The sequence below is a fragment of the Passer domesticus genome, chromosome 15 (assembly GCF_036417665.1).
Source record: "Passer domesticus isolate bPasDom1 chromosome 15, bPasDom1.hap1, whole genome shotgun sequence".
Taxonomy (NCBI): Eukaryota; Metazoa; Chordata; class Aves; order Passeriformes; family Passeridae; genus Passer; species Passer domesticus.
Genome location: NC_087488.1, coordinates 16075736 through 16085825, shown reverse-complemented (window position 1 = coordinate 16085825; position 10090 = coordinate 16075736). Strand labels below are relative to the sequence as shown.

Here is a 10090-nt window from a genome sequence, read left to right as displayed (position 1 = left end):
AACAATTCACTGGCTCATAGAGTTCACAAAATGTTTTCTTCTGAAGGCTGGAGTTAAAAATCCATACTATTTTAAGAATTTGCTGCTGATTTTGATCCCTCCAGCCTGGATGCTGTGGTGCAGGAAGGTTCTTCTCCACACCAGCCCCAGCCCAGCCAGGTGAGAGCCTGCAGCTGTCAGGGCCAGGATGAACAAGTGCAGAACTCCTCACACGTCAGCAGCACTTCTGGACAGAAGATACAGGCCTGTGCAGTCAGGAGGCAGAAGGCAGTAGCTTTATTTTAGGAATAGCACATAGGCATTGGGCAGAGACTGAACTGTGAATATACATTGTCCCATTATCAAATCATATCATCAGGAGTTCTGGCTCTTTGAAAATATTCACATAAAAATACCAAAGGGATTGGAGTCCTAACTATTTCAGAAAGTTACAACACGTAGCAAAATCTATGTACAGCATCTTCTGTCAGGACAGTTTCAAAAGAACCTCTGGTGGTTTAAATATTGGGTATGTTTTTTAAAAAAAGGAAAAAACAAAACCAATGGAATGCAGTGTGCAACATCCAGAAGGGAAGGGGAGCAGGGGGAGCGTGGCCCTGTCCTGGACCTCTGGGAACACAAGGCTACCCACTACCTGGCACTTAGAGCTGTACAAACGGAGAGAACACGTGAAAATAAACTTCGCTTTCTACAGCAGGGCTTAAAAAAATACCCAAACCCGGAGATCTGAGGGGCGTGAGGTGTCCCGTAAGTAATGCACCGGTCGGTGATTGCGTCCTGGAGCCGCGGCTGCAGGAGGAGCCCTTGTGCTGGCCGGGGGCAGGGGGGACCTGCAGGGCACTGCGGGGCCGGGGGGACACGGGGGGGACACGGGGGGACAGGGGGGCAGGAGGGGCAGGGGGGACACGGGGGACACGGGGGGCAGGGGGGACACGGGTGGGTTTTGCACGGAGGGGACACGGGTGGGTTTTGCACGGAGGGGATGCTCACAAAGCATCGAGAGCTCGGGAGCCCCCGCAGGAGGTGCACTGGCCGCAGAACGCTGTCCCTCCCTGCCCGGGGCAGAACGGGGGGAACCGGGGGGGATCCGGGCAGCTGAGAGACAGCCGGGCCACGGGGAGAGAGGGACGGGCTGGCCACGGGGAGACATGGGTGTGCACATCAAGGGAAGGGTGTGCACAGCTGGAGGTGGGTGTGCATGGCTGGAGGTTGGTGTGCACAGCTGGAGGTGGGTGTGCATGGCTGGAGGAGGGTGTGCACAGCTGGAGGAGGGTGTGCACTGTGGGTGTGCACGGCTGGAGGTGGGTGTGCACACTGGGAGATGGATGTGCTGGAGGTTGGTGTGCACATCAAGAGGTTGGTGTGCACACTGGGAGCTGGGTGTGCACAGCTGGAGGTGGGTGTGCACACTGGGAGATGGATGTGCATGGCTGGAGGTGGGTGTGTATAGTGAGAGGTGGGTGTGCACACTGGGAGCTGGGTGTGCACACTGGGAGCTGGGTGTGCACACTGGGAGGTGGGTGTGCACTGTGGGTGTGCACGGCTGGAGGTGGCCATGGACACCTCTGCAGTTCCCTGGGCTGTTCCCCATGGAACCTGCCGCTCCAGCAAAGGGGCTCCCGGAATCGTGCACTCATCTAGGCTGGGACAGCCCTCCAAGGTCACCAGGGCTGTTGCCCTGCTCTGCCAAAGCCAGCACTGTCCCCTGTCCCCAGGTGCCACATGCCAGGGCTGTTCAGCCCCCCCAGGCCCAGCGGGGCAGGGATGCCTTCCCCAGGGCCCCTGCCCTCTCTGGGGGCTCCTGCTCCTCTCCAGGACTCTGTGCTTTCCAAGGAGGCTCCCATGCTCAGGGCTGGCTGCTGGCGAGCTCCAACGACCTCGTGCTCAGGCTGTTCCTCCCTTGGGAAGCTTTCAAGGCCCGTCAGCCCCTGGCACAGCTCTGGGCAGAGCTGGTGGCCAGGAAGGACCCGTGAGCTGGAAGGATCAGACCGGATCCATCCTCGGGCCCACGGGGATGTGCCAGAAGGGGTCTGCAAGGTCCTGCTGCTTTCCAGCACCTCTGGCTGCCAGGGGAAGGGAGCTGAGGCTTCCAGGCACCTGCAGGGCTCTCTGCTCCACTGCTCCCCTTGGGCAGGTGCAGCTCCAGCCCCCCTGCTCTGCCCAGGGCAGAAGGGCAGGGACAGGGACGGGAGGGGACAGCAGCGTCCTCAGGGTCCCAGGGGAGTGGAGGTGGCCACGCTCCCTCCCTGCTGGCCTGCTCTGGGCTCCCAGGGCTCTGAGGCCGGGCTGTCCCCAGCCCATGGCAGCCTGGGCAGAGCCCCCACGCTGGGCAGGGGCCGGGGGGTGTGGGGGCTCTGCAGCTGCTGGGGGGGGTCACAGGACTCTGGGAAACGTGGCACGGTGGGGTTTTACCCGATGGACACAAAACCCTGGGCTCGGGGATGCCCTGGGAGTGGAGGGTGCTGAGGCAGCTCTGTCAGAGCAGGAGCAGGCAGGGTTTGTCTTCGTGTCACCCTGTGTCACCCCGTGTCACCTGCGGTGCCTCCTCGGTGTCCCCTGTGGCTCTGCTGGGTGGTAGCAGGTGGCAGCAGCGTATTTACAACCAGACTGGACAGGAGCAAATTGCACTTTGTTGGCAAGGAATTGTCAGCCCTCAGGTGGCCTCGGGCCATCACCAGGCGAGGGGAGAGGTCATCCTGGGGCTGCGCTGGCTCTCGCCCACCTGCACGTCACTGAGAGCCCGCTGTGGGACACAAAGGGCAGCACTGAGAGCCTGCTGTGCCAGGAGCAGCTTCAGGGCACTGGCACAGCCTGCCCAGAGCAGCTGGGGCTGCCCCTGGATCCCTGGCAGTGCCCAGGCCAGGCTGGACAGGGCTTGGGGCAGCCTGGGGCAGTGGGAGGTGTCCCTGCCACGGCAGGGGTGGACATGGGGTGATTTTAAGGTCCCTTCCAGCCCAAACCCTCTGTGAACAACCACATCACTCTCCCCTGGGGCTTGTGCTTGAGGCCTCCCTCAGTGTGCCAGCTGGCCAGCTGATTGTGTGTTAGAAGAATTGCACCTTATCAGCATCAGAAAAGCTGCCTCTAACTCGGGTCAGCTGCTCACAAAACCCCATCCCACCCACAAACCAATGACACACCTCAGTGACCCCACAGGAGACACCTGGCTGCCCTGCAAGGGTCCAACTCACCTCAAACTTGCTCATGAACTCTGCAAAAATGCCAAAGAAGGCTTCAGAAGTGGTCATCTTGGAGTCCTCCCCGAAGAAGGAGAGCACCTTGCTGAACTCCTCCATGGCCTTGTGCTGCAGCTCGTCCAGGGAGCGCATGGCAGGCTGGGCGCTCTCCAGGAAGGACTGCAGAGCTGCTTAAGGACCAACCCCGCTCCGGGCTGCACCCCAGCCTTATCAATCCCTTATCAATCCCTTATCAATCCCTTATCAGCCAGCTGGCCGCCAGCCCAGCTGGCAGCAGGGAGCGCACGTGGAGGGGCTGGCAGGCTCTGCTGTGCCCAAGGACGCTGTGCCAGCTCTGTGCCACACGGGGCACCCCCAAAGCTGCTCCCAGCCGTGCCAGGCACGGGGAGCCCCCCGGGCAGAGCCCCCCGGGCAGAGGCAGGGTGTCCCCGGGCTCCCCTCTCCCGCAAGGATACGCTCATGACGATGGCAAACCTGTCCTCGGCGGTGGCTGGCATGCTGTGACACGCCTTCTGGATGTCACTCACCGTGCTGTGCAGGTCCTTCAGCTCGGCTGTCAGCGTCCTCTGGTTCACTGCGGGGCACAGCGGGGTCAGCGGGGCGGGCTGGGCGGCGTGGGCAGCCTGTCTGTCTGTCTGTCTGCTCTGTACCCCTGTCCTGCTGTCCAGGCAGGGTGGGCAGCCAGAGGGCACCAGGGCTCACACCAGGGCAGCCAGGAGTGCCAAAGCATGCCAGGGACAGGGGGCACACAGGGCTCGGGGGATGGACACCCGGGAGTGCTGCTTTGATCTTCTAAGCTTTTCTAAGCTTCCTGATGTTTGCATTTTTGTAGCAAACTTTCTGTAAACAACTCAATGTTTTGCATCTTTTTATGGAAGAGGAGAAATTTGATGGGCTGTTGGTTTGTCCAGCGTCACTGGAGAGGTGGCACTGCCACCCTCCAATCCACTGCCACCTTTGGAAACCTATAAATGTTGGAGTCAGAAAATAAACTTCCTGTTTCCTGCCTTGAGAGCAGCAGCGTGTCCACCTTGTGTTGTTTCGTGTCCTACAGTGACACAGGAGGGACACAGACATCAGGACAAGGGGACACAGTGGCAGGAGTTTGGGCAGCTGGGGGCCTCCAGGGAGGGAAGGGTTATTTCAGAGTTAGCCCAGACAGAAATTCCAGCTGGGAAAGCTCCAGGGGCAGACCTTCCTCCAGTGGAATTCACAGCTCCAGGCGAATTTGCTCCTTTATTTACCCAGGGCAGCACCAATTCCCAAGGGAATTGCTCACACACAGCAGGATGGGCAAGGGGGATGCAGCTCGTGCTTTGCAAAAATTCACTGCATCATTTAGAATCTCAATCAGGGAATCATTTAGGTTGGGAAAGCCCTGCAAGGTCACCCAGCCCAGCTGTTCCCCTGCTCTGCCAAAGCCACCCAAGCACTGTCCCCAGGTGCCACATGCCCAGGGCTGTTAAACCCCTCAGGGATGGGGACTCCACCCTGCCCTGGGCAGCTGGGCCAGGGCTGGGCAGCCCCTCCAGGAGGAAATTCTCCCAAAATCCACCCTGAGCTGCCCTGGCCCAGCCTGGGGCCGTTCCCTCTGCTCCTGTCCCTGTTCCCTGGAGCACAGCCCGACCCCCCGGCTGTGCCCTCCTGGCAGGAGCTGTGCAGAGACTGAAATTCCCCCTGATCCCCCTTTTCTCCAGGCTGAGCCCCTCCCCAGCTCCCTCGGGAATTCTCCAGCCCCTCCCCAGCTCCCTCAGCCCCTCCTGGGGCTCAGCCCCTTGCCAGCCCTGTTCCCTGCCCTGGCCACGCTCCAGCCCCTCGTGTCCCTGTCGTGGGGGCCCAGAGCTGCCCCAGGGCTCCCCAGCAGTGCCAGCTCAGGGACGGGCACTGCCCTGCTCCCGTGTCACACCTGCCAGCCTCCTGTGCCACCCCAGCTCCAGAGCAGGCAGAACAGCTCCAGAGTGTGTGTGTGCCTGGTTTTCATTGCAGAAAACTGAGCTCCTCATTCAAGGTGAGCCAGCTGTGACTGAACTGAGACCCTCCCCGGGGCTCTGCAGCACCGGGGACAGTGGCACTGCAGTGCTGGCAGCTGCAGCAGCACCTGCACACCTGCACAGAGGCTGGGCCACGCCATCTCCTGGCTCTTCCATTCCCTCTGCTCCCCTGCACTTCCAAGGTGCTCCGAGCCTGGGATCAGGGTTTCGAGGCAGAAGGGAGCAGCAGGGCAGGGGCAGAGCCTTGTCCAGGCACTGCCACCTGCAGCAGTGTGGGATGGCTGTCACCTCCCTGTCACTGAGCTCGGCCCTCCCTGAGGCTCTCCCCCTGCTCAGGGCCCTTCCTCACCTGCCCAGGCTCCCGTCCTGCTGCTGCCAGGGCTGTGCAGCTCCGGGCTGAGCCCAGGCTCACAGCAAGCCCCGAGGGCACACAGCTCCTCTGTGCTTTACCTTTGGCAGCCAGCGGCACCGTGGGGAGGTCCTTGGCGAAGCCCAGGAGCTCTGGGAAGTGTTGGCTGAGGGATTTGGCGAGGATGTGCAGGAAGGTGGATTTCCCATCGACAGTCTTGGTGGTGTTCAGCTGCAGCAAAGCACAACGAGTGAGGAGCCCCCTGCAGAGGGAGGGGGTCACACACACACTCGGGGGGTGGGCTGCTCCTGCCTCAGCCCCACGTGCCCAGGGTTGGTGGTTAAAGTGCACATTCAATGCTTGCACAGCACCTGTGCCAGCTGGGGGCTGTGGGGTGCTCCTCCTGCAGGGCAGGGCTGTCCCCTGTCACCCTGTGGGGTGAGGACCTCTGCCACCACCCCTGGGCCCTGCCAGCCCTGGTGGGCAGGATTCCCACCAGAGGCACAGCAGAGCCCCTCTGAAGGGCCCCTGCAGATCAACCCAGCCCCTCCTGGCCCCCAGGGTCTCCTTGAGAGCAGCTTGGCTCCCAGGCTCGGTGTCCCTGCCCCGGGGGCGAGCCTGGCTCTCCTCACCTCGGTCAGGAAGTTGATTTTGAATCCTGTCGTTTTGCTGGTCTTGGGCTGCCCGTTGTTCAGGTAGTTGCCCATGGCCAGCACGAACTGCAAAGAGGAGAGCAGGGGATGAGGGGCTGTGGGCTCCTGCCCCTGTCTCCTCCCAGCTCCCAGAACTTCTGTTCCCCACCCAAAAATGTGCAGGCAAACACTGTCCCCATGGATTTAAGGATCTGGTGAGGGGTCACTGGCCAGGAGCTACTGAGGAGCTTCATCCCTCCTCTGCAAACGCCTCTGAGCACACAGCCACCTCATTTGTCCCACCTGCTTTTTTTTAAGGCAAAACCAAATGAATTAACAGCAATTTGGGACAGCTCATCTGAGGAGGGTCAGGGAGGACCTGCAGTGGAATTTGTTCTCTCTCTGCCGGGCACAGCTCATCCCAGGACCCCAAAACCAGCTCCTCAGGGGGAAGGGCAGTGTGGGGGGCACAGGGGGCAGCCTGGGATGCTGCCCAGCAGTGGGACACAGCCCTGGGGGCTCCGGGGCAATGCTGAGGGCCAGAGGTGGCTGCCCCAAGGGGGAGGGAGCGCTCTCACCTCCAGGATCTTCGCCAGCTTCTTGCTGCTCTTCAGCTCCAGGGAGGCCTTGCAGATGCACTCGTAGCTGGCTTTGATCTCCTCGGTCTTCTCCTGCAGGGTGGTCTTGAAGTGCAGGCTGCGCAGGCGGATCTTGTACTCGGGCACCGACAGCATCTGGGCAGGGCAGGGCAGGGCAGGGCAGGGTCACCCTCTGCAGTGCCACAGCCCCCTCTCAGGGCTCTCCTGCTGCCCTGTGCCCGGAGCAGGAGCTGCAGCTGGCACGGGGGTGCAGGAGCTGCAGCTGGCATGGGAGGGCAGGAGCTGCAGCTGGCACGGGGAGGGCAGGAGCTGCAGCTGGCATGGGAGGGCAGGAGCTGCAGCTGGCACGGGGAATGCAGGAGCTGCAGCTGGCATGGGAGGGCAGGAGCTGCAGCTGGCACGGGGGTGCAGGAGCTGCAGGTGGCACGGGGAGGGCAGGAGCTGCAGCTGGCACGGGGGTGCAGGAGCTGCAGGTGGCACGGGGAGGGCAGGAGCTGCAGCTGGCACGGGGGTGCAGGAGCTGCAGCTGGCACGGGGAGGCTGGGCAGGTGTGCTGCCACGGGATGGGCACTCCCACACCACCATCCACGGGTGGCTTCCTCAATGGAAGATGAATCAGAGCTGGGCAAAGTCACTGTCAGCAGGGAGCAAACGTGGTGGTGGCGCCGCAGCTCTGAACCTGCCCCTGGGGGCTGCCAGACCCTGCAGGCATCAACTGAGCCTCACCCCCAGGTCCCAGTGCCACCAGCCCCAGGTGAGTGTGCCCCGGTGTGAGTGTGCCCCGGTGTGAGTGTGCCCCGGTGTGAGTGTGCTGCTCCAGGCCGGGCACATACAGCCCAGGTGTGAGTGTGCCCAGGTGAGTGTGCCCAGGTGAGTGTGCCCAGGCACACACAGCCCCGGAGCCCAGCCCCGCCGGTACCTGCAGCACGAACTGGTCGGGCTCGCTCAGCTTGCCGGGGCTCTCCGTGTAGCTCTGGAAGCGCTGCACCTCGTCCCCGTCCGGGGCGTAGAGCAGGAGCTGCTTGATGTGGGACGGCTCCAGGCGATCCGTCTCCATCGTCATCAGGATCTGCCGCAGCTCCACGTGCGACAGCTTCAGGTGGGCGATCAGGATGGCTGCGGAGGGAGGCACACACTGTCACTCGGGGGGAGGGAGGGAGGGAGGGGACTCCGGGGGTGGCAGTGCTGGGGACACACTGCCCGGCAGGAGCAGGGACAGGACCGGGACAGGACCGGGACAGGACCGGGACACACTGCCCGGCAGGAGCAGGGACAGGACCGGGACAGGACCGGGACACACTGCCCGGCAGGAGCAGGGACAGGACCGGGACAGGACCGGGACACACTGCCCGGCAGGACCGGGACAGGACCGGGACAGGACCGGGACACACTGCCCCGCAGGACCGGGACAGAACTGGGACAGGACCGGGACACACTGCCCCGCAGGACCGGGACAGGACCGGGACATCCCTCTCCCCGGCCTGAGCCCCGTGCCCGTGCCCAGGCAGGCACAGCCCTGGCACAGGGAGGGTTTTCCCCTCGCTGGGACCCTGCGGGGGCTGCGTGGGGCCCCTCGGGTCGCTCCAGTCCCGCAGCCCCCCAGGGCACGGCGTGCAGCTCACCCAGACCCCGGGCTGGGCTGCCCTGGCACCGGCCCTGGCACCGGCCCTGGCACTGGCCCTGCTCCCGCCTCCCCCGGAGCCCGGGGGTCCCTGGCAGGGTCCCACCGACCCCTCCCAGCCTCCTCCGGACCAGGAACACCCTGGAGAGGCAGCACCGCCCCTGCACTGCCCCACTCCCTGCGGGCTCTGCAGGACCACCAGGCACATCCCATCCCATCCCATTATCCCATCCCATCCCATCCCATCCCATCCCATCCCATCCCCATCCTCCCCCAAAGGTTCCTCCTGCCCCTGGCCGGGCTGAACGCAGCCTGGGCTGCAGAAGAGTCCATCCCAGCTGAGCTGTGCCCGTGGCATGGAGCTCGTGTTCCTTCCCTTTACCTTTCCAGTTCTCTACTTCCCACCTGTGGGCCCCTTTCGGGGCTACCTTCACCCTGGGCTTCACTTACATGTGTTGTAGGCCTTTTTGTGGGACAAAATTTCAACCACGTCTTTCTTTTTAAAGTTTTCAGGCATGAGGGTTGGCTCTGGAAGAGAAACTGAAAGATTTAATCACGGGTAAGGACAGGCTCAGGCGGCTCCAGCGGGAAGAAATCTGTGCTGCAAACAGTGAAACCACGAATGAGAGGGAGCAGGACGGATGCTTGGCACACTGCAATGGCTCCAGGAATCCTTGAATTCTGCAATTCAAAGATCTCCCCAATGGAGGACTCAGCTGGAGCTGAAAGAGGTAAAACAAGAGGTGAAGCACACAGAAACCCCAGACTGCTCAGAAACATCCCACAAACATCTCAGTGTCCCCTGAGATGAGTCCCTTTCACCCTCTGCCAGCTGGGCTCCCTGCAGCAGAGCTCAGCCATCCCAGCAGCCGTGCTGGAGTGTTCCCACAGCATCACCAGTGATCAGCCCAGCCTGGAGCCTGCTCTGGGCCTGGGGCACCCAAAAACTCCTCTGGTGAGGGTCCCAGTGGGGCACCCCAGTGAAGAGTGATGGGAGCTGCACGGGCACAGAGCCCCAGAGCCACCACAGCTCCTGGGACACCCACTGATTGTTTCATAAAGGGAAAAGTGCTGCTGGTGAGGATTTCTTTGGACACAGGAATGTTTCCACGGCTTTTTCAGCATTCCCAGGGTTCTCAAGCTGGAATTGGTGGAATTGCAACTGGTGAAAGCCTCCAGACGGGTTTCAGTGCCCAGTGAAATGGAGAGAAAATAGACCATGGCAGCAGAGATCATTAAGGGAGATAATGAAACCATCTCCACCTTAATGACCCTCTGTGCCACCAGCCCCAAAACCCTGAGGATGAACAAATTCGTGCCAGGGTGATGTCACAGACAGGCACTGCCTTGCTGCCCGTGCAGCCCCAGCTCCTCCCAGTCCCTCCCAGTCCCTCCCAGTCCCTCCCAGCTGGCACCAGGACCTGTTCTGGGGCTCAGTACTTACTCGTGGGCTTCTGAGTCCCAAAGTGCAGCTCCAGGTCGAGGTATTTGACCATATCACTCAGCTTGTCGTAATCCGAGTCTTCCCCGAGCTGTGGGGAGGAGTCAGGAGCTGTGCTGGCTCAGGGACAGCGCGACAGTGCCACCTCTGCGGGCACATTCGCTGTCCCCAGCAGCCAGGACAGGCTGGTGGCACCCTCCTGTGACAGGAGGCTCAGCCACTGCCCTGCAGATTCCCTCAGCTCCTGACACAGCTGAAAT

General features: G+C 62.1%; 1 protein-coding gene across 5 annotated transcripts in view; it reads right to left on the bottom strand.

The window, feature by feature from the left end:
- Positions 1 to 253: 253 nt before the first annotated feature.
- GRID2IP (Grid2 interacting protein) overlaps positions 254 to 10090 on the bottom strand; it is a 39258-nt gene continuing 29421 nt past the window's right edge. For 3 of the 5 annotated variants that reach the window (XM_064389945.1, XM_064389948.1, XM_064389947.1), the window contains 10 exons: positions 9834 to 9921; positions 8840 to 8917; positions 7688 to 7884; positions 6748 to 6903; positions 6170 to 6256; positions 5639 to 5768; positions 3653 to 3771; positions 3192 to 3356; positions 1491 to 2743; positions 254 to 1390 (listed from right to left, as the gene is read on the bottom strand). In XM_064389945.1, the coding sequence (XP_064246015.1) occupies positions 2672 to 2743; positions 3192 to 3356; positions 3653 to 3771; positions 5639 to 5768; positions 6170 to 6256; positions 6748 to 6903; positions 7688 to 7884; positions 8840 to 8917; positions 9834 to 9921 (1092 nt within the window). In that variant the 3' untranslated portion in view covers positions 254 to 1390; positions 1491 to 2671. Of the gene's footprint in view, positions 1391 to 1490; positions 2744 to 3191; positions 3357 to 3652; positions 3772 to 5638; positions 5769 to 6169; positions 6257 to 6747; positions 6904 to 7687; positions 7885 to 8839; positions 8930 to 9833; positions 9922 to 10090 lie in introns of all 5 variants that reach the window. The other 2 variants (XM_064389944.1, XM_064389946.1) reach the window with 1 other exon arrangement.